The sequence below is a fragment of the Lipomyces chichibuensis genome (genome assembly GCF_038497645.1).
Source record: "Lipomyces chichibuensis strain CBS 12929 unplaced genomic scaffold V1513scaffold_4, whole genome shotgun sequence".
Taxonomy (NCBI): Eukaryota; Fungi; Ascomycota; class Lipomycetes; order Lipomycetales; family Lipomycetaceae; genus Lipomyces; species Lipomyces chichibuensis.
Genome location: NW_027117456.1, coordinates 373,902 through 394,378, shown reverse-complemented (window position 1 = coordinate 394,378; position 20,477 = coordinate 373,902). Strand labels below are relative to the sequence as shown.

Genomic DNA, 20,477 nt, shown 5'->3' with positions numbered 1-20,477 from the left:
TCAATTTTATGGACAATCGGAATGGAACGGAAAGATTGACACTGATCTCATGCGATAAAAGGAACATGTGAAAGAGCACATCTGTCACTACGACCTGCTATGCTATCTACCCTACCCAATACCTATCACCCACCCGAGAATAACGCCCAAATCCTAGATTACATGTCGGCTGTCACGGCACCAGCGACCTACTGTTGGTCCACTTTTGCCATTCTCTTTGGAAATCAAAACCTCGCAGTAATTTTCGATCGCTTAAACAGAATAATATAATTTATATATATACTAAATACTATTAAACAATCCCATTCGTAAAAACCAAAAAAAGAAACCAATTGCACTATACCATTATTTCCAAACGCGCAACTCACAAAACATAACCAGTACATTGGACGAAGCAATAAAACCACATACTCCATAATATACTCCGTTTAACCGCACTATATGTATCCCACCTACCCATACCCAACACACACGCCGAAATGAAATAGTACATCGACCCAAAAAAAAAAAGACCGACAATAAAATCAATTGCAGCAAAAAAAAAACCACCCATAGATATCGTAAGTCTGCGGGTCATGTCCTAATTTCCACTTGTGTTTCTTCCTTTGTATGCGTCCTCAATATAATACCACCCAATTAGCGCCGGATACCAATATTGGTATGTGATATGTATCGCATGTATACCGAAATACATGACCCGTCCAATCCATAAGCTAAGCAAAGAGAGGATGCTTCGCGGCTCAGAACAAAACCAACCATAACCTAAATGCAAATCATAAATTCAAAACGCGACCGCAATAAAATGCAAATGCAATCCGGTCCCAATATTGCTATTCCACATGAACTCCAATTAACCCGGAATATATGCCTTATTCATTGCGGCAATCTCCTTACATAGCAACGCCCATTCCATGTCCCGACTATGTCGGCTCGCCCCGCGACGACCGGCCTCTTCTTCCTCCCATTTCATGAGCTCATACATAAAACGCAAGTTCGGCTGAATGATCACGTTCAGACGTCGCGCGCGAACAAAGAGGTAAGCGCGTGGTAGCGACATGCGTTCGCGACGCATGACCTCCGCAATGCAAACTGTAGCTGATCGGGAGACGCCAACACGGCAGTGGACGAGCGTTGGCTCATCGAGCCTGTATCCTTCGTCTGTATAATAAATCACATTAGCAAACTATATCTAAGAATTTCTGCAATCAGTAACCCCAACTCACCGATAAACGCAAGGCAATCCTCAATGCTCTTACTCAGGGAATCGATGCCGTCGTCTTGTATCTGCTCAATGTACTTCACCTTTGAAAACCCTGTTACGGACTCGAGGTCCCGTCCGCCGCATGAAACAGTGCTTTCGCGACTGGAACGATCAGACTCGCTGTCCACCATCTCGTTGGAGCTGCATTCGCGAGCCTTCTTCTCGGCCGCGTATTCCTCGTCAGAAACAGCACGCCAATCAATGAGCTCGCCGATGCTCAAAATTCGCTTAATACCAAGCTGCTTCAATAGCCCGGGATTGTTCGCATGCCCGAGATTGCCGAGATACATGTGCGGGAATATCTTCGACGGCAAACTTCCGTCCATAAGCATAAGCCACTGCGGAAGCTCAGGTGCAAAGCCGGCTTGGCAGCAATTCTCCACCGGCGACCGCAACAGTAATCGCGTCTGCAAGTGGTTCAACAGAACAAGATCGGCCGGAAACGTGAAAAACGCGCGTTTGTACTTGACATGCATGTCCACGTATGCTTGGGCGGCAGTGACGCCTGTCGCATACATGAGATACGCCAGGCCAAGCAGACTTGTTTCGGTGTAGCCATCCTGACAAAATAGCAGAACCTTCCGGTGATTGATGCTTGCTTGGCGGTATATCCACTCGCAAAAGTCGACGAATGCATCCAAATCACGATCAGACATGTTACCGAGCGCAAGACTCCCTGACGATGGACAATACAGATGCACGAACCGTCTGTTGCATCGGCCTTGTCCAGAACTGTCAATCAGGTTCGCATCAATCTTGGCCAGATCCTGCAGGGTGGGAATGCCTGCCTGGCTGATGCACTCCATGTAGATATCCCATTTCCCTGACTCGTCATCAATATCAATGTCGCCCTGGCCATAATCACATATTTCATCTTCAGATGCGAAATCTGCCACGTTGCCTAAATACAAGCCAGGTGTGACTTCAGACGCAGCGGACATGATACTCATCTCGCGACGTTCGTGGTAGAGAAAGTCGCGGGCATGTTCGTGACATTTCCCGTTGGCGGTAACAGCAACAAGATCCGGATACTGTTGTTCGAATACTTCAAATGGATCTGGAGACAATTAGCAAGACAAATATTAATTAGATAGTGAGACTAATGACCGACCTAAAACGATAAAGGTATTGAACTCGGGACACCCAGGCGTGATAGAACGATGATACAATTGGGCCTGGGAGATTCGCTTGGCGAGACCCAGTAATCCATCCGTAGGTTGACCTTTCTTTGAATATACGACGATATCGGACAGCGTTGCGATTTTGGCGACCTGAATGTCGAAGTTTCGAAGACCAACGCCACGAACAGGGTCGAGATTGAGAAAGCCCTCCTGGCCGGACGAAACGTCAGGTAAAAACTCTTTATGGGAGACAGTGCCCTGGAGCTTGCATGATCCAAGGCTGCCGAGTTTGACGAGCGTGATATTACGGAACGTTGAAGGACACCCTTTCACATGCGACAATGATGGATCGAGGAACGTCAGCTGGAGTTCGTTTTCTGGGTGCAGACCGTGCAGCCATGGGAACACGTGCTGGGCGTGAGGAAGAGGCTGGTGGGCAGCATAGGAAAGGGCGTCTGCGAGCTGGCTGGCACGCAAGCCTCGCACTGGAGGTGAGGTACTGATCGCTGGATATTGCTCAGCCGGGTTGAGGAGTGACAAAGGCGGCGACAGAGGCAAATGAGAGGACAGCGAAATCGGAGACAGAGTTCGCGATGGAGATTGCAACGACGGACACGATGAGCCGACGACTGCAGAGGGACCCCTCAACGACTTGCTCGAGATTGAATCACTGCTCGACTCGACGGCATGGGGCTGGTCGTTCACATGCCTCTGGTAGTCATGGTACTGGCGGTGATGATGGTGATGCTGGTGATGGTGATGATGATGCTGTTGCTGTTGCTGCTGGAATTCGAGCAAATGCTGGAACTGCACGGTTACAGCAGGTTGCTGGCGCGGTAGTTGATCAGGTTGGATCGAGGCAGTCACAGTCTGAGAGTGTAAGGAGGTGTCAAAGTCGTGGGACGCAACGGAGAACGAGGACATGGACATGTCATGCGGGTCACGGTTCTCGAGCGACGACAGAGGTGGACTGGCGGGTGGAGTGACGGGTGGAGACGGGACTGGAGATATTGCGGACGCGAGTAAGGACGATGGATCAGGAGACGCAGGCCGGGGTAGCGCCAGGGCAGCCATGGCGAGATCCAAAGCGTACCGGTGAGAAGAAGTCGAGGGTTCTTGAATGTGATTAAGATGAGTGAAGCCAGCAGGAAATTGTTGGAGAACAGTGAAAGTGAAGAAGAAGAATATAAACAGGAGCAAGCGACGATGGGCAGAATGGGGGGGAAGGAGAACGACGAAGTTGTGGGCAGCGATTGCTTGATTAGGGGGGACAAGCGGATCACCCACGCGCAATCGCGGCGCGCTGGGCGTTTCCTATTTAATATGTTGCGGGGCCGATAAAGTTCAACATGTGGCATTGACGGCGCCGCAACTCACGAGTTCCGGAACCCGCGTGGTGCTGATCGCGGGTTTTGATAGTCGCTATATTATTTATTTTTCACCGGACAATACTGTAAGAAACATTTATAAACTGTAATTTAATTAATCGACCCAATTGGTGCTTACAAAATAACCGACTGACTGCTTTCAATGCTATGGGCGGGCAGGTGGAGTTTGACTTGATTCCCGTTGCCCAACTCAGATTGGTTGCGTCACAGTGAGGCCACGTCCAGGGACGTCGGTGACCGACGAGTGTGTGCGATGCTTCTAAACTCAATTGCTTCCGCAGATTATGTCTACTTTGGTACCCCTGTGATGCCAGTTGGCTCCTTACAGCAGGTATGACAAGGCGCATCTGCGCAGATGTGTATAATATTATGGTTTTATTTGTAACCACGTTTGTGACGGATACGGCTTTGTACCCTCCCCCGCTCGAGTTAGGTTGAGTTACATTGCAGCACACGGACCAGCCTCTTCGGCATCCAAAGCTACTTTGACTATAGCAACGCGGGTCCGGGCGGGATATGACTGCTGACTAACTCCAAAATAGTAATAATGCGGTACAATTGTGCGCTGACACTATCGTCGGGACGATCGTACAGAACATATAGATCAACCTACCCTAACCTTAGCGAGGCATTTGCGGGCGGGGTCGCTCGACCGCCCACCAAAAAGTTCAACCATTCCGGTTTCTTTACAGTTTTATTAGGCAGGGATCAAGGGTCTTCACTAAGATTCCCTAATAAGTTCCAAAATCTGATTGCATTACGTGCCCAATTGTCAAAGTCGTGCAGCTGTCGGCTCTTCTCAGGCGATACCCTTAACCTTGTCCTACTCAACCTATGTCGATTAGCAGCAGTAACACGAACTTTGTCATTCTCACATCAAGTGTGCTCACTGCTTGACCGACCCCAACCGCCTATCCCGCGTCGGTCTGCTCAATTGCCAAATTCTCGCTCGGTAATCTCCATCGCACTGTCTACGGACTTGTTGTGGTGCAGCGAGCCTAATGCCGGTACGTTGCACACTGCTGCTTTTGGTCAACATTTCATTAATAGCATTCTAGTGCCATTACTCTCACTAGAGACGCAGATAACTCGCCCGCTTCGTTTCTACTTCTTGTTGGTCGGCTTCATTGTCACTATATGTACCAGTAATGGAGCATGGTGTGCATCCATCGGCCGTGAATAAGAATGGCCACTACCTATGCCAGCAAGAGTCACACCGTAAAACATACAACCAATTCTACCCGCAGACCCCGCCGCTACCATTGCTTCTACAACCACAATTCTTGCAGCCGCTCAAGTCAATCCAATTCGAGGAGCAAATAAGTTTCCAGCCGTATCAATCCTTATCACAGTACCAGCCGATGTCATTTCGTCATGAGCTGCAACAACAAATAGAACAGCAGTCGAGAACACCACCACAGACACAGTTCTCGGCTGCAGAGCATATATATATGCCGGCTCAATCAAGCACAATTAATCCGCCATATAGCTACTCGTCAGCGCACTCGTCAGCGCACTCGTCAGCGTACTCGTCAGTCGTATCGTCGCCGTTATCATCGTCCCCATCAGAACTTTGGTCGCCGTTAGACATTGACTTTGACACCTTTGGGCTGCTGGACGTTGACGCTGATATGGCTAGCATGAACTGTGATATCGCTCTGGGGATGTGCCGGACGAATAGCGACGGTATGGAAAGCAATGGCCTCGGTTTTCAGCTGGTTGATGAATGTGGCCATACTCCGTTGGACATACCAGTGGATCCACAAGTGTCTTCTTCTGCAACACCAGTTGCCTTTATGAACAACAGCACACTATACGCTCTCACTCCAATGGCGGCTGCGCCAATATCTACTGCTACTCCCCACCCACCCATGATGGCTCCAGGATGTGACGCAAACGTGTTTCTCTTCGCTGGTGAGCACGAACCCAATCCACATTCGGAAGAGTTCATGCTGCACCGTACCAGTTCTTCAGACGCGTCGACAATCATACAAGATTCCGCAACAATTGCACCCTCACTCTTGTCGTCGTCGTCGTCGTCATCTTCGACTTCGACAATGTATTCTCCTGCGGATGAAACTGAAATTACGCTGCTCCCATCAGAGGAGGCGGTTCCAACTTCGTTCACGTCCCTGGCTAGCATGGCGACAGCTGACGCCGTAGCATCGATTGTCTCGACCGAATCTCGAGTATCAGCCACGGATGAAGAATTTTGCGAATTTGAAGAGTACAAGCGATCGCGGTCTATCTTGGACATGGTGGAAAATGAGAAGGGAAGAGCGGCACAAGAACAATTAGTTTTGACTCGACAGTGCTATACCAGTCCTCCCGATGTACTACAGAGCTGTACAGAGCGGATCCAAAGTAGCGATGCGACCCCGGACGAGAGTGACCGGACGAGTCCTGTGGTTTGTGAGAAGGCTGTGCAGCCTATTCTGATTGAGCGAACACAGAGTCCGGCGAAGACTTCGAATTTTGCTGTCGTACTCCCGACGACTACGCCAGAGAAGGCCAAACCGATGATTGCCCGATTTCGTCCATGCGAGTCAGCTTACACGAATTCCATGCCGGCGATTCGCCCGCAGAAACGTCGGTCTTCTTCGAGGAAGTTGCAGACACCGCCATCGTCCAAGTTGACTGCTGCGAAGACAAACACGGCGTGTTCAGAGCCTTTCGATGGATCTACGTCACGGTCTCCTGCGCCAAAGAGAAAATTGTCGGATGCGGGTTTGGATGAGCGATCCGATCTTGTTCGGGAGCCAGTCGTAAAATATGCAGCCGTGGACGGTCCAGCATCCAGTCGTCCTCAAAAGCCGACATGTTCATTCGCGATTGTCATCAAGACACAAGGCACCGATAACACAAAAACTCAACGTGATAGCCCCTGGCGTCAACTCCACTTGCAAGATCCGAATAAACGACAAAAACTCTTTGCTAGCCTTGCACTCGCGGTCGGCATTCTGGCGGTCGCGAAAATATTAGATTGTCATTCGTTGCGGCTCTCCGATTTCCATATATAATAAGTATAGTGTTTTTGTGTTTGTAGAGGATCAAATGAGTAATAATTGTATTATCTTTTTTGAAATTCTTTAGCAATCGCAATAGCTGGATCCCATCTGCTACGGTGCATATGTTCTTGCTGTGAAATTTCTGCAGTTGATGAAGCTCCGAATTGGTATGCTCATATTAGTAGGAGGGATACAAGATGAATTCATGACGGCCGGTTCCGGAGGTTAGTGAGATGATCAGCGGGATAGGGTCGTGCTATCGCTGCGGCGTCCAAGTGGAAATTTTGGTGCTATGTGTACAGATTGACCCTTTGGGTCCGCAGACCCGACTACAGGGATATTTATTCGTATATAATAAGAATAGACGCTGCCGCGAAGAGTGAACCACCCAACTCATAGCTGTTCGCGCTGATAGAGTGCTTGGTTTATTTATTAGATATATAGATTAATTCAACGATGTATAGCTTTTGAGTACAATAATCAAGACATAAATCCGAATATTGTTGCAGGTAAGGGTATATGTAACTTTGTATCAGCTGACATTACTAATAGCGGAGAAGGCGTCTAACTCGAAGGCCACACCCTCAATCAGGGTTAGCGCCGAATACTACGAACGCGAAGCAATACTCATCTAACTGTGATATGGCAACGACGATTTTGGAGAATCCGATGGCTGTTTATCTGGATGCGATTTTGATCAAGCTCTGTCATTATTTCAAAGAAAAGGCGGCAGTACGGTTGTGGGGAAATTTATGAGTGACACATCGTGGCCAGATGATCCGGTGGAAGGCCCAAAGACTCAGTGGGACCAGCCAGTCACCGTTTGCCGAGTTCCGGCGATAGCCGCCCCAAATCTGGATTCGTGTCTCTGCAGGTTATGGGCTACGTATGGCAGCTCCCAGCAGAAGGCGGACCAATTACGCGTCTCTTTTCTTCGCAGTCATATGTGAGCCCCCGGAGCCTCTCCGGAGATTAATAGTCGTGGCCGCAGGTTCGTGCGATATAAGCTCTCCAGCCCGGTGGTCCGTTTATCCCGTGTTATGCGAATATTCAGCAGCGAATTCCCTCAAGTTCGCCGTCTGGGCATTCGGTACGAGTTATCTCGCGTTTGTTACTGTAGGAGCAATTTCTCCGGACGCGGTGTTCAATTGGGGTCAGCCGTGTGTGTCGCAGTTGACGGATGCCTGTTTGTGGGGCTCAATATTGCCCTAACCCCACCTGACGTTTTACTCGAGGGTACAATTATCTCTGTCCAGTTCGTGCGCAGCAGCAAGATCGGAAATGCGCATGAGCAGTCGGAAATTGCTTGGATGAGTATTTTCTACTCCGTCGAGCAGGGGCAGAGATGACAATGAGAGATTGTGGAAGCTGTATCTTGATGTGCCTGCGGACTCGAACAGGTCATCCGTGTGGTGCCCCATAAAATGCAACGTCGATTCACGTGCGGCGCATACCTCCGGTCTGTCGCCGACAATTAGAGCGGGTTAATAGGAACACCACCCGCCCGCACCACAGTTCTACAGCTCGCCCGCACTTCCTTTCTCCTGACCTCCTCTCCACTCCCTTCATTTCTTGTCGCCGGTCCTGGTGTGCTTCTAAACTGTGGTCGTCCCCCCTCTCGTCTCATCTCGTCTCTCTTACGCCCACCATGTCTGCCATCCTCAAGTCGCGTATACGCAACCCAAAGTTCCTCGAGAAGCTCGTCAAGGCTGAGGACATGATCCCGCTCTTCAAGTCGGGCGACCACATCGGCATGAGTGGCTTCACCGGCGTCGGTGGTCCCAAGGCCGTCCCAGTCGTATGTATTCCCCCAATTCCCTGATTTCGGTGGTAATTTTTTGTTGGGGCGCGGATCCGCTTGTTGACCAACTTCCGCTAACGATCCCCCAGGCCCTCCAGAACTACGTCGAGCAAAACAACCTCCAGGGTAAACTCCGGTTCAATCTCTACGTCGGCGCGTCCGCTCCAGACCCAATTGAGGGCAAATGGGCAGAGCTCGATATGATCCTCCGCCGTTCACCTCACCAGGTCGGCAAGCGCATCTCAAACGCTATCAATGACGGCCGCATGCTCTTCTTCGACAAGCACCTGTCCATGTGGCCCCAGGATCTCACATACGGCTATTACACTCTTAAGGAGGACAAGCCGACTCTCGACACCGTTCTCGTCGAGGCCTCCGCCATTACCGAAAACGGTGGAATTGTTCCCGGGGCGAGTGTGGGCGCCACGCCGGAGCTCATCCAAATGGCCGACAAGGTCATCATCGAGGTCAACACGAAGCTCCCCAACTTTGAGGGTCTCCATGACATCAACGTGCCCGAGGCTCCCCCACACCGTAAGCCGTTCATGGTCGAGACTGTGAGTGACAAGATAGGCCTACCCTATATCCCGGTTGATTTCGACAAGGTCGTCGGCGTTGTCGAGTCCGAGTACATGGAAATGACCGGCCCGAACGCACCTGAGGACGACATGTCCAAGGCGATTGCGAACCACTTGGTCGAGTTTCTCGAGCACGAGGTCAAGATGGGCCGTGTCCCCGAGAGTCTCCACCCTCTGCAGTCCGGAATTGGCAACATTGCGAACGCGGTCGTCGGCGGCCTTTCAGACGCTAACTTCAAGAACCTTACAGTCTGGACTGAGGTTCTCCAGGACTCCTTTCTTGATTTCTTTGATTCTGGGAACCTCGACTTCGCCACCGCAACTTCTATTCGTCTCTCGCCCGACGGATTTGACCGCCTCTTCAAAAACTGGGACTCGTACAGCAAAAAGCTCATCCTCCGCTCCCAGCAGATCTCTAACTCGCCCGAGATCATCCGCCGCCTTGGCGTCATCGCAATGAATACCCCCGTCGAAGTCGATATATACGCGCATGCGAACTCCACAAACGTTATGGGCTCCCGCATGCTTCACGGCCTTGGTGGGTCTGCAGATTTTTTGCGCAACGCCAAGCTATCCGTGATGCACACACCGTCTGCTCGCCCGACAAAGGTCGACCCCGTCGGCTTGTCGTGCGTCGTCCCGTTCGCGACACACATCGACCAGACCGAACACGATCTCGACGTCATCGTCACCGAACAAGGCCTGGCGGATCTCCGCGGTCTCGCACCCCGTGAACGCGCTAGACTTATCATTGACAAGTGCTCCCATCCCGTTTACAAGCCTATCCTGACCGAATACCTCGACCGCGCCGAAAGTGAAGCACTCAGAAAGGGATCTGGTCACGAGCCACATATCCTCAAGGACGCGTTCAAGCTGCATACTAATTTCCAGGAGAAGGGCACTATGAGAATAGACAGCTGGTAAATTTTTACATTGGATCACGTTGCATTATTAATAAGTTTAGACGAGTAGGTGTTTGGATAGATTTAACGATTTTTGAGTATGGAATAGATGCATTTTTGTATATGTATGAATATAGATTTGGAACTACTACGTGATGTCGTCCCAATAATCCACTTTGTCTGCTCCGAAATCTCCGGACTCTTGTGATGGGTAAACGCTGCATTGCGATTCCATCGACATGACGCAAAAACCGTGGTTTCCGTTCGAAGAAAAGCAATAAACAATACATTGCGGTACTCTATTGGCAGTGTGGGAATGATTGTACCGAAGGGCTCATGTTAGTTCACCAATTTCTTGCAGCCTTCGGGTAGTCATGGGATTCAAGGTATAGCGGACTGATATTCAAAATGTTTTGTCCACTGCCTCCACTGTTGGATCTGTAAGCTTCTACCCACGCATTAATTCGGGACCTATAGTTGATAATTGATAATTGTTGTAATTTTCGTCAGAGCTTTATTTACTATGCAATCTAATACATTCAATCACAGACAATATTTATCATACACCGCGTCCTATTGTAGCAGTGGCTTTTAATTGCGATTGGGAGCCCGGGAGTCACATTGCAATCCGTTCTGCGATCTTGATGACATCTGCGAGGACGCCCATGGCCGTGACTTCTGCGCCGGCACTATATTGAGCATTGTCAGTATTGTAGTGAATCGTAAACAAGAGGGGAAGAAAAAGCACGACAGCACATACCCGGCACCCTGCACGATCAACGGATTCTTGCCGTAACGTTTAGTGTGAAACGCAATGACGTTATCCGAACCTTTCAATGATGCAAATGGATGCGACGCGTCGTACCTGTCCTGCATTTAGCCACTTTCATCACACCAGCAATGACTTCACAGCAACAAGACATACCTTTCGATACCAACTTTAACACGTTCAGAAACACCGTCACTCAAATCAACCTTGCCTACGAACCGCAAAACTTTTCCTTCAGCAGCCGCGTCTCTCCGTAATTTCTCGGTCTCGGCATCGTATTCGGGTAGTTTCGCCAGAAAGTCGGAGACTTCTTCGACGGATTCGAGGGCTTTAGGAATGAGCGATTGCACGGGAAATGAGGTCGCAGACTGAACTTCAAGTCCAGAGAGACGAGCTAGGATTGTTAACTTGCGCGCCACGTCAAGGCCGTTGAGGTCTTCTCTAGGATCAGGTTCCTATTTCGTTAGCCACTTCGTTCGTTTTGACCAAACTGAAGATGCAGAACGCAAAGCTTGAAATTGCATACGGTATATCCCAACTCCTTCGCCTTGAAAACAACATCGGAGAACTTCTTAACGTCCTCTTCGCCAATAGTCGAAAACTCATTAAAAATGTACGACAAAGTACCGGATACTATTCCCTCGATCTTCACAATTTCGTCCCCGGTTGCAACTAAATCCTTTAATGTGCTAATAACTGGCAGTCCAGCACCCACTGTGGACTCATGGTACACCAATCCTCGTTTTTCCGCGCCGGTCAAGTTTGCTGATGCTTCGAAAATAGCGGTCCACAACGCGTACTCGGAGGAAAAAGCTTTCTTGTTAGGAGTCGCAATGCTGACGCCTTGTTGCAGGAGGAGGGGGTAAACCCGCGCTAATGCTTCGTTGGACGTATTGTCGACCAAGATCACAGGGATTGGGGATTTCTCGAGATACGCTGCTAAATCTCCCGGCGAGAGTGCTGACGAAGAGGAAGCGACTGCAAGGTCTGAAGACCATGTTTTGAGCGGGAGCGGCGTGTATTGTTTCGAGACTAGTGCCTTTGAGGATCGTGCGATTAGAATGACGTTATATGTTATTGAAGACGAACGCAGCGATTGTAGCGAATTGATGAAGGCAGAGCCGACAAGGCCAGCGCCTGGAATATGTTAGTCATGGTTACAACCAAAGTGAATCGAATTGTTGCGGCTAGATATTCGGATACGTACCGACAATTGCAACATTTACAGCGCGAGCCATGATTCTATTCCACGCTAATCAATTGATCGTAAATAAGCCTTACTAAATTTGCACAGATGCATTCATTCGGTGCCTATACGAGTGTCAAATTTAAAACATGGTGGTCCTGGCCAACGAACACAGACCCTAACCACACTTTACGTTGACGTGCTTTACTTGTTTCAGCGGATGCCGATTTGCTTCAAATTTGATATTTTTTTATATTACTGCCGCAATCCCAACATGAGTTCACGTAGACGTTCTCGCTCACCAGATATGCGTGACCACGACCGAGATCGAGATCGGGAGCGACACAGAGACAGAGACAGAGATAGAGAGAGAGATCGCGAGGGATACTCACTGTCGCGACAACATAAATCCTCGCATTTCCACCACTCTTCCTCCAAAGGATACCAGGACTCGGCGTCCTCCTCGCACCGGCATCGTACTTCAAAGCATGAGTCATCACATCCGTCGTCTGACCGAGAGAGGGATAGAGATCGAGTTAGAGATCGAGATCGAGATCGGAGGAGATATACGGATAGAGATAGAGATAGGGAGTTTACGTCGTCGGACCGACACAGGTACGGGGACCGCGAGAATCGATCTCGAGACGACCACGACAGGTACACAAGACGCGATCGTGATCGCAATGGAAAGGACAGCGTTAAAAACCGAGACCTTCAGTTGCCCGTAGCTGATCTCGAGCGCAACATCCTGCTCAGCGAAGACCAAGAAGCTGACCTCGGCAAGGGACCTCCGAGTAGCTCCGTCAACCCCGAAGATAATCCCGATGTTGTCGACTCGGAGGCAGAGGAGCAAAGAAAAGAACGTGAACGACGCGAACGAGACGCTCGCGCGCAAGCTCTCACGCTCGAAATCATAGGCGACTTACCATACGCAGAAGTCAAGCCACCGGAAAACGTCCTCTTCGTGTGCAAACTCAACCCGATTACCGAAGACGAAGATCTACACACATTCTTCTCACAATGCGGGAAAATCCTATCGTGCGAGGTCGTGCGGGATAAAAAGACTGGAAAGTCGCTTCAATACGCCTTTATTGAGTATGAGCAGAAAAGCGATTGCGAGAACGCATATTTAAAGATGCAGGGTGCTTTGATTGACGATTGTCGGATTCATGTAGATTTTAGTCAGAGTGTGGCCAAGTTGTCGAATATGTGGCGAGACGCTACCAATCGTAAGCGAGCGCAAGAGGCGCGTGAGATGGCGAAGAAACCAAAGCGGCGGTGGAGGGATTAATTTGTAAGGTACAGTAGTATAATAGATACTATCAGGTTTTGTATAGACGAAAAGTATTCGATGCAGAGCAAGCCACCCATATACATTAATCAACACTAGTCCTAAAACGTAGCAAGGATACTCCATCCCCAAGCCCCAGATACGAATGGCAAAATGCAAAAAAATATGATAGCAAAAGAAGCAAAACGTAAAAGCAAAAAAGTCAACCGATTAATCCCAACGAAACGAACAAATATACAAATCATCACGCGCCTCTAAAAAACAATATGTAGCAAATTTGTATGTGCAAAGGGAAATCATACACCTCGTAAAAGAAATCACTTTTGACTACTGCTTTATAGCATACTCGCGTCGGTACATATTGTCAATCTTGGTGAGGTAGTAAGTACCAGGGACTAGATTTTCTATACTTCCCTCAGGGGTATAGTCCTTTGCGAGATGAGCCTTTTCTCGGAGTTCAATGAAGTGCTCGTAATCTGCAGGAGACAAAGCTTTTCGTTTCTCCAGTCGCTCCAAAAAGTTGAGCTTCTCCCGTATCTCAGAAGTGTCGCCCTTGACAACGAAGCTGAAGAAACTGGAAGCAAGGCCAGAACCGTACGAGAAAGCAGCAACACGGGTGTTCAGGAGCTTCTCGGGCTCGACGTTTGAAAGAAGAGAAACAAGACCAGAGTACACACTAGCGGTATACATGTTGCCGCACATTGTCGGACCAGTCATGGAAGGTGCCAGTCGCTCCTGAGTTTTTTTCTTGGCTAACGCCAGGAAGAACTTCTCAACATTTTTGTCGGTAAGGGACTTCTCATAGTCGATGGCTTTGATATCCTCGGGGACCTCAAAGTCAACAGTGTCGGGACTTAGGAGATAGTCATTGTACAGCAAGCGCGCAAACGACTTCGTCACAAGCTTGCAGGTAGGTGAGTGGAAGATAGCATAGGCGAATCTGTCAATACCTGTGGGAACATGGCCATTGAGCTGCAACAGATTCTTCTTGGCGGTCTTCTTGGTGTAGGTCTGGTAGGCACTGTCGAGCGCTCGGGTATAGCAGGTCAGAGAGAAATGGCCATCAACATAAGGATACTCGCTTGTGAAGTCAGGCTTGTCTAAAAAACGGGTTAGCGCAAATAGCTCTTCCAGCACGTATACTGTGACTTACAGAAGTCGTATGCATGTTGCATATAAGATCCTCGGACAGAGTCAAAAACAATGGGAGCGTTAGGTCCAATCAGTATAGCAACGGCGCCAGCACCACCAGTGGGTCGGGCGTTGCCTTTGGCATAGAGAGCAATATCACCAGCCACGACAATAGCATCTCTGCCATCCCAGGCTGAAGACTCGATCCAGTTGATGGAGTTGAAAATGGCGTTGGTTCCACCATAGCAAGCGTTTACAGTGTCGATACCTTCGATATCCGTGTTGTCTCCGAAGAGCTGCATGAGCACGGACTTGACGGACTTTGACTTGTCGAGAAGGGTCTCGGTGCCGACCTCAAGACGGCCGACGTTCATTGTATCAATATTGTACTTCTTGATAAGAGACGAGAGCACTGTCAAGGCCATGGAGTAGATGTCTGTCAAAATTTTTGTAAGTATCAGTTGTAAACACAAACGGAATGACGATTTACGCACCCTCACGGTCATCAGGGAAAGCCATTTGGGTCTGGCCCAAGCCAATTGTGTACTTGCCAGCGGCAACACCATCATACTTCTCTAACTCAGCCTGTTCGACGTACTGTAGAGTGAAGACACAGGTTAGTAGCCTGCCTCGGCAAGGGCAAAACAAAGTCACCCAGTTACAGTCACGCGTATTGACATACCTGGCCGGGGATGTAAATTTCGATGGCTTTGATGCCAATATCGGTAGGACGTGTCATTGTGTGAGCTTGTATAGAATATAAGAGTCGAAGAGGAATTTCCCGAGTGGAAGGGGCTCGGAGATGGATAATGGTTATACTTATATGGAGAGTGGGACGCGGTCAGGGTATCAACGGGCCCCGTCGAAATGAAGGAAAATGCTTACAGTTGGTTAGTGGGTGTTGTTACGTGTGCGTTGAATAGAGCACCAGCGCAGGGTGGAGCATGCGCTAACTCCTACTGCGTTAGGTGACAGGTATTAGCGCAAACCTTGCCAGTGTTCCGACATCGTATTCGGGAGCCTCAACCCGATTTTTTGTCGATGGGAATTCGATGCCAGATAAATAAGTTAATGCGCTTTTGGCGTATACAGATGCGATTGAGACATAGCATGATGTACTGATAAGGTTTATACCTCAAGTGAGTGGTCAAAGACAACGGATTCCAGAAGTTCGTGCTGAGAGCCACTAAGGGAGGCGCTTAGAAGGCGTATATTTCAGACTGTTGAGCCGGCAAGCTACTGACTGGCCGCATGTCTCGTCCCGGCCCCTGCTGGCAAGGGCCCGGTGCGGCGGTCTCGTACTGAGTACGACTACAAAGAGCAATCACCCACGTGAGGCAAGGACATAACCGGCTCTGTCAACATAATGAGGTTATCAGTATATAGCAACAAGTCATGAGTCCATAATGAGTCTATCCTGGCAAGCTTATACTCTTAACTGGGTGGATGGTGCGAGAGCGCTGGCGAACTACCTGGTACCGGTACGGCTTTAGTGCAATGTCATTCGAATTCAACCTTGACTCAGGGACTCGCTTCTTAAATATCGTCCTTACTGCACTTCCCGAACTATTTTTGCCTTCAAAGGTCTGTACTGGCAGTTACAGATAGAGGCGTCTTGCTCGAATACGGCGCTAGTTCTCGTTCCGATTGTCCGGTGGCTGCCAATACTCGAATCTCAGAACGTCGAATCAGTAGCCTATCGTGCAGCAATTGCATAAAATTATAAGTACTATCATTCTCGAATATAAACCAACTTGACTCATACTGAAATCTGCCTAATAACACACGAAAAAAATTCTATTAAAGTAAGATAAAAAGCTCTGCGAGAGCATACGGTGCGTATCACTATCTTAATATGCATGATTTCTTGCACACTTAGGACGGTAACATATTCACATGTCGTCCATACAATATCGTTCCTACATTTTAATATCAATTATAATGTCATAAATGAACCCTTGTATTAGAGGACACCAAACTCTGGATATTGACCATGACGAGCAAAATGTCGAGATTTGCCAGATGGCAAGGAGGCAAGTCTCAACGCACGCTACTCGCCTGAACTCGCGTGTGTTGAAGAGGATCCCAGTCTGTACTAACTCCCCTCTTGAAGCCTCGACAAATGCGTCGCTGGGACCGGCTGATTAGCACAATACCACCGGAGGTACTTTGTTTAGAAGCCGTCTCTCCAACTATCAATAAAAATTCAGGGGGGTTGGCGGTGCATCATGACACGCCACATCAATATTGCGGCGGTGCCATTAGGGCAAAAGAGAACCCTACCAATTATCTAGCGCATCGCTCGACAACAGAAGCAGTCACATCCCATATTTGCTGCTAACACGACCAACGAAACGTCCCGCAAAAACGGTGGAAGAGCTTCAAACACACCGACTGTGTAAAGTCATCTCGGCATCGACAGCACTTGCTCTTGCGTTCAACACATACAGACAAAATGGTACGTTCAATTAAATTAACTGAAAGGACTCAGGGAATGCTTTGGTGAATATTTGCGGATATTTTTATAGTGAACAATTGTTGTGATTGTGCATGTGCTAACGTATTGTTATCTAGAGCGACGTTACTATCCGCACGAGAAAGTAAGACTCAACTTCAACCTTTATAGCAATAAATTGTTCCAGAAGAGATGGAGATCTGGTGATGATTAGAATGATATGCTGATGCAGTGAATCAGGTTTCTCAGAAACGCGCTCCTTAACCGTCGCCAGATGGTCGTCGACGTTCTACACCCCGGTCTCGCTAATGTCTCTAAGGATGATATCCGAGATAGACTTGGGAAGGTATACCGGGCTGATCCGAGTACAGTCTCCGTTTTCGGTTTCCGCACCCAATTCGGTGGTGGCAAGTCCACCGGTTTCGCGTTGATTTACGATAATTTGGATTCCATGAAGAAGTTTGAGCCTGCGTACCGTCTCGTCAGAATTGGTCTGGCCACCAAGGTTGAGAAGCCCAGCAGACAACAAAGAAAACAGAGAAAGAACCGTAAGTAGCATATCGTTAGATTTCGATGATCCAATGGTAAACTAACGGTGATATACAGGTGACAAGAAGACTCGAGGTACAGGAAAGAAGGTTTCCAAGAGAAACAAGGACTAAAAAAGCGTTTGGTTTTGTTGATTTTATGGTTTGTTTGAGTAAAATGTGTGCTCTCAAGTAAATATTGTAACGACTAGCGCCACTTCTAAATCGAGATTCGCATTTCCGCCGTCCAGATTTGCAATCCATTCGAATGTATTGCGATATTTTGGAGACCTCTGCAACGATGGTTGGTCCAGTTCAATTTCCTTTTCGCTACTAACAACGCTTGTTGATGTATTCGTATATAAGTGAGATCGCATCAGGACTTAGCGGACTGCAAACAGTCGGTTATTCATTCCTCCATGAACGGGATAGACTCGAGACTAGATCGCCATCAGTCGATCCGCTTAGTGCTATTACGGTCGCATATGCGCGTAGCAGGTGCGAAAATATTAGTAACAGCATATCTTGAGTGGCAGATGGATCTTAATCATCTTGGCAGACGTAGTTTGCAGCCGCTAGCCTCCATTCCAACGTGCATCGGTTACCATCCTCAATGTGATAATATAACTGTAGATTGCTGCGTATGTTGTTTCTGTGGCCGAACAAAATTTACGTGTAAGTTGGAGATGCAGAACCTCCCTAATATCAAAATGCATGGCAGGAGACGCGTCACCAAGCCGCACATAGCAAATTGGTGGCTGTGGCTGGTGCCCGAGGAGGCATCAAATCGATCAACTCACAAGGAAACGTTTTGTCCAGGTCTCGTCTTATTCCGGGATTAGGCAACAGTAACAACAACCCAAGATGCCAAACGCAGTTGCCATTGAATGTATGAATGCAGTTATAGGTTTTACATGCTAGATGCTGACAATGATGTCACTATAGTGGATCGCAGGCATGGAGACACGTTCACTTGTCTGGACGTCGTCAAGGGAAACGTACGTCTCTATTTGTCATCTGAGGAGACTTTAGCGCATATCCAGATCAAAATGGAAGGTACTGTTGTGTTAGAAGGAACTGTGTTATATGGAAGCATGGTTAACTCTCCCTGATCAGCCGTGTCGAAGTCGACCCTGGTTGTTCCCAAGCATCGGAAAGGTCGCGATAAGCCGAATTCTAAGAAGACCGTCAGCGAGTCACATAAGGTATCTACATTATTTTGCTCATGCACACTGACGAGCTAATCCCTGTAAGCTACTGTACGTGACACAGATCCTGTTCCCGCCAGAGGACGTCCGTAACCTCGACTCCAAGGGCACAGGCAAAGATGGTTTCACTCTTGCTCCAGGCCAGTACTATTACCCATTTGAATTCCGGATCCCGATCAACAACAGATGCCTACAATCATCTAGCTTCCTATCAAAATTTTCATTTTCTGAAGGCGTTGATTTTAGCAAAGATCCACGACAGCATATCACTACTACTCTTCCGCCGTCATTATCGGATATGGACGAAGCTACAATTAAGTACTTTTTTAAAGTCACGGTGAAGAGAGCGGCGTTCTATAGGATTAATATGCGGCAATATAATCCTTTTATTTTCCTCCCTTTTGAGCCACCCCGTCCAGTAATGACGGGTCAGCAATTTTTTGTGCGTCGCAAACACAGATTCAATTACACACCTGTCACTGGACGTACTGGCGGCTCAGTTCAGTCACAGAAGAAGAAGGGATTTTTCTCGTCATTGACAAGTACTTCTCGAAGTTTGACGTTTCTGAGACAAGCCGGTCCGGAGTTCTATGTAGAAGCACGAATGCCAGATCCCCCGATCGTCGTGCCAACAGAACAGATCCCACTCCGCTTATTCATCCGCTCCGACGAACAATGCACAACGCCGATTTATCTCCACAGTCTCCAAATTAATCTAATTTCGCACACGCTGGTGGCAGCACAAGAACACAACAAAGACATCGCTTTCGCGCTCACGGTCGTCAATTTGCAGAATATGAAGCTACCGATGGGAGCAATGACTAACCCTGCGCCAACGGTGTACGAGGCCGAGTTTAATTTAAATAAGTGGCCGAACGCGTTCTTGCCGAATTCGGTGCCGCCGACTTTTAAGACTTGCAATATCGCCAGAAGGTATTCTATGGAGATCTTCATGGTCATATCCCACGGCCCCACTGGCGATGCTGATGTAAGCCATTGTTTTTGTTTTGTCTGATTTAAGTTGAATTTTGGAGTTATAAAAAAATTCTGACGAAATAGACTGTCGCGCTCGCGTTCGATATCAATGTATATTCGGGTATCTCTCCCCCAGAACCACTCCTCCATGCTATCAAAGAAGCACGTCAACAAGCCGCAGTCCCGAATCCCTACCAAATTGGCCCGGCCGCCAAGCACACTCCATCAACTGCAATCACGAACGAGAACGGCACACACAGACTATCAGGACCATCGCCCTCGCCACCAGCGGACTCATTGCCGACCTATGACGAGGCGATTGCGAGTAAAGTCATGCCTGTTTCAGGACCGCGGCGGAATTTCGAGCAAAGCGCGAATTACTACGCAAATATGGATGATATTGATCGTGACGAAAAATAACATTTGAAAAGGTAACATTTGGGACCCCCGACGTGTTGCTATGGAGATCTTACAATAGTGGAGCTGCATCTAGAGCAATGATTTTTTTTTGAGAATAACGCGTTTTGGATATGTGGATACGGATGGTAGGGTAGCATAGCATAGATTAATTCCTTAGATATATATACTTATATCAAGAACGAAGTCCATACAAAAAGTTGGATATAAATGCGTTTTAATATAATGCCATGCCGTAGAATTACAATATAAAATGGAAGTTAGGATATGGTACCGTGAAAAGAACGAAAACAAAACACACCGTATGCATACATATATCAAGAAACGAAGCAAAAATAACAAGTCCATACAAATGTTGGGTACAAAAACTTTTAAGTTATGCCATGCCATAGAATTTTAAAATGTAGAATGAAAGTATGATACCATGAAATGAAAACCTTAGAAAACTGTACCGAAAAG

General features: G+C 48.2%; 8 protein-coding genes across 8 annotated transcripts; 5 read left to right on the top strand and 3 right to left on the bottom strand.

The window, feature by feature from the left end:
* Positions 1–713: 713 nt before the first annotated feature.
* On the bottom strand, positions 714–3,652 carry V1513DRAFT_218184 (uncharacterized protein). Its single transcript, XM_066894382.1, has 3 exons — positions 2,373–3,652; positions 1,224–2,318; positions 714–1,158 (listed from the first exon to the last, which is right to left on the bottom strand). Exons 1-3 carry the CDS (start codon positions 3,454–3,456, stop codon positions 851–853), a joined length of 2,487 nt encoding a protein of 828 aa, XP_066755626.1. The 5' UTR covers positions 3,457–3,652; the 3' UTR covers positions 714–850.
* A 790-nt stretch (positions 3,653–4,442) lies between these two features.
* V1513DRAFT_217998 (uncharacterized protein) lies at positions 4,443–7,203 on the top strand. Its single transcript, XM_066894380.1, has 2 exons — positions 4,443–4,777; positions 4,829–7,203. Exon 2 carries the CDS (start codon positions 4,919–4,921, stop codon positions 6,788–6,790), a length of 1,872 nt encoding a protein of 623 aa, XP_066755625.1. The 5' UTR covers positions 4,443–4,777; positions 4,829–4,918; the 3' UTR covers positions 6,791–7,203.
* A 1,110-nt stretch (positions 7,204–8,313) lies between these two features.
* On the top strand, positions 8,314–10,495 carry V1513DRAFT_218001 (uncharacterized protein). The gene is made up of 2 exons (XM_066894381.1): positions 8,314–8,576; positions 8,669–10,495. The coding sequence occupies exons 1-2, from the start codon at positions 8,427–8,429 to the stop codon at positions 10,079–10,081; spliced, it is 1,563 nt and encodes a 520-aa protein (XP_066755624.1). The 5' UTR covers positions 8,314–8,426; the 3' UTR covers positions 10,082–10,495.
* Positions 10,496–10,555: 60 nt separating this feature from the next.
* V1513DRAFT_438325 (homoserine dehydrogenase-domain-containing protein) lies at positions 10,556–12,146 on the bottom strand. The gene is made up of 5 exons (XM_066897051.1): positions 12,036–12,146; positions 11,355–11,965; positions 10,985–11,283; positions 10,820–10,924; positions 10,556–10,748 (listed from the first exon to the last, which is right to left on the bottom strand). Exons 1-5 carry the CDS (start codon positions 12,064–12,066, stop codon positions 10,676–10,678), a joined length of 1,119 nt encoding a protein of 372 aa, XP_066755623.1. The 5' UTR covers positions 12,067–12,146; the 3' UTR covers positions 10,556–10,675.
* An 87-nt stretch (positions 12,147–12,233) lies between these two features.
* Positions 12,234–13,372, top strand: V1513DRAFT_438324 (uncharacterized protein; the record flags this gene model as incomplete). Its single annotated transcript, XM_066897050.1, has 1 exon — positions 12,234–13,372. A coding segment is annotated over one exon (1,072 nt), but the record flags the coding sequence as incomplete, so codon positions are not given.
* Positions 13,283–15,260, bottom strand: V1513DRAFT_438322 (hydroxymethylglutaryl-coenzyme A synthase C terminal-domain-containing protein). The gene is made up of 4 exons (XM_066897049.1): positions 15,119–15,260; positions 14,931–15,033; positions 14,459–14,872; positions 13,283–14,405 (listed from the first exon to the last, which is right to left on the bottom strand). The coding sequence occupies exons 1-4, from the start codon at positions 15,173–15,175 to the stop codon at positions 13,633–13,635; spliced, it is 1,347 nt and encodes a 448-aa protein (XP_066755621.1). The 5' UTR covers positions 15,176–15,260; the 3' UTR covers positions 13,283–13,632.
* Positions 15,261–16,786: 1,526 nt separating this feature from the next.
* On the top strand, positions 16,787–18,024 carry V1513DRAFT_438314 (40S ribosomal protein eS24). The gene is made up of 4 exons (XM_066897048.1): positions 16,787–16,894; positions 17,011–17,036; positions 17,132–17,439; positions 17,498–18,024. Exons 1-4 carry the CDS (start codon positions 16,892–16,894, stop codon positions 17,551–17,553), a joined length of 393 nt encoding a protein of 130 aa, XP_066755620.1. The 5' UTR covers positions 16,787–16,891; the 3' UTR covers positions 17,554–18,024.
* Positions 18,025–18,045: 21 nt separating this feature from the next.
* Positions 18,046–20,233, top strand: V1513DRAFT_483031 (uncharacterized protein). The gene is made up of 5 exons (XM_066900408.1): positions 18,046–18,307; positions 18,364–18,474; positions 18,535–18,623; positions 18,673–19,614; positions 19,686–20,233. Exons 1-5 carry the CDS (start codon positions 18,283–18,285, stop codon positions 20,019–20,021), a joined length of 1,503 nt encoding a protein of 500 aa, XP_066755619.1. The 5' UTR covers positions 18,046–18,282; the 3' UTR covers positions 20,022–20,233.
* Positions 20,234–20,477: the final 244 nt, after the last annotated feature.

Bases quoted from the DNA above. Each gene is read 5' to 3' on its own strand.
- V1513DRAFT_218184 (XM_066894382.1), bottom strand. From the start codon at position 3,456: ATGGCTGCCCTGGCGCTACCCCGGCCTGCGTCTCCTGATCCATCGTCC. The intron at 2,319-2,372 runs GTCGGTCATTAG...AATTGTCTCCAG, and splicing joins CAATACCTTTATCGTTTTAG to ATCCATTTGAAGTATTCGAA. The intron at 1,159-1,223 runs GTGAGTTGGGGT...TTTATTATACAG, and splicing joins GGATTGCCTTGCGTTTATCG to ACGAAGGATACAGGCTCGAT.
- V1513DRAFT_217998 (XM_066894380.1), top strand. From the start codon at position 4,919: ATGGAGCATGGTGTGCATCCATCGGCCGTGAATAAGAATGGCCACTAC.
- V1513DRAFT_218001 (XM_066894381.1), top strand. From the start codon at position 8,427: ATGTCTGCCATCCTCAAGTCGCGTATACGCAACCCAAAGTTCCTCGAG. The intron at 8,577-8,668 runs GTATGTATTCCC...ACGATCCCCCAG, and splicing joins GTCCCAAGGCCGTCCCAGTC to GCCCTCCAGAACTACGTCGA.
- V1513DRAFT_438325 (XM_066897051.1), bottom strand. From the start codon at position 12,066: ATGGCTCGCGCTGTAAATGTTGCAATTGTCG. The intron at 10,925-10,984 runs GTATGTCTTGTT...AATGCAGGACAG, and splicing joins GTTAAAGTTGGTATCGAAAG to GTACGACGCGTCGCATCCAT. The intron at 10,749-10,819 runs GTATGTGCTGTC...TGCTCAATATAG, and splicing joins TTGATCGTGCAGGGTGCCGG to TGCCGGCGCAGAAGTCACGG.
- V1513DRAFT_438322 (XM_066897049.1), bottom strand. From the start codon at position 15,175: ATGACACGTCCTACCGATATTGGCATCAAAGCCATCGAAATTTACATC. The intron at 14,873-14,930 runs GTGCGTAAATCG...AAATTTTGACAG, and splicing joins TTTCCCTGATGACCGTGAGG to ACATCTACTCCATGGCCTTG. The intron at 14,406-14,458 runs GTAAGTCACAGT...CCCGTTTTTTAG, and splicing joins GCAACATGCATACGACTTCT to ACAAGCCTGACTTCACAAGC.
- V1513DRAFT_438314 (XM_066897048.1), top strand. The intron at 17,037-17,131 runs GTAAGACTCAAC...GCAGTGAATCAG, and splicing joins GTTACTATCCGCACGAGAAA to GTTTCTCAGAAACGCGCTCC. The intron at 17,440-17,497 runs GTAAGTAGCATA...GGTGATATACAG, and splicing joins AAGAAAACAGAGAAAGAACC to GTGACAAGAAGACTCGAGGT.
- V1513DRAFT_483031 (XM_066900408.1), top strand. From the start codon at position 18,283: ATGCCAAACGCAGTTGCCATTGAAT. The intron at 18,475-18,534 runs GTACTGTTGTGT...CTCCCTGATCAG, and splicing joins TATCCAGATCAAAATGGAAG to CCGTGTCGAAGTCGACCCTG. The intron at 18,624-18,672 runs GTATCTACATTA...AATCCCTGTAAG, and splicing joins CCGTCAGCGAGTCACATAAG to CTACTGTACGTGACACAGAT.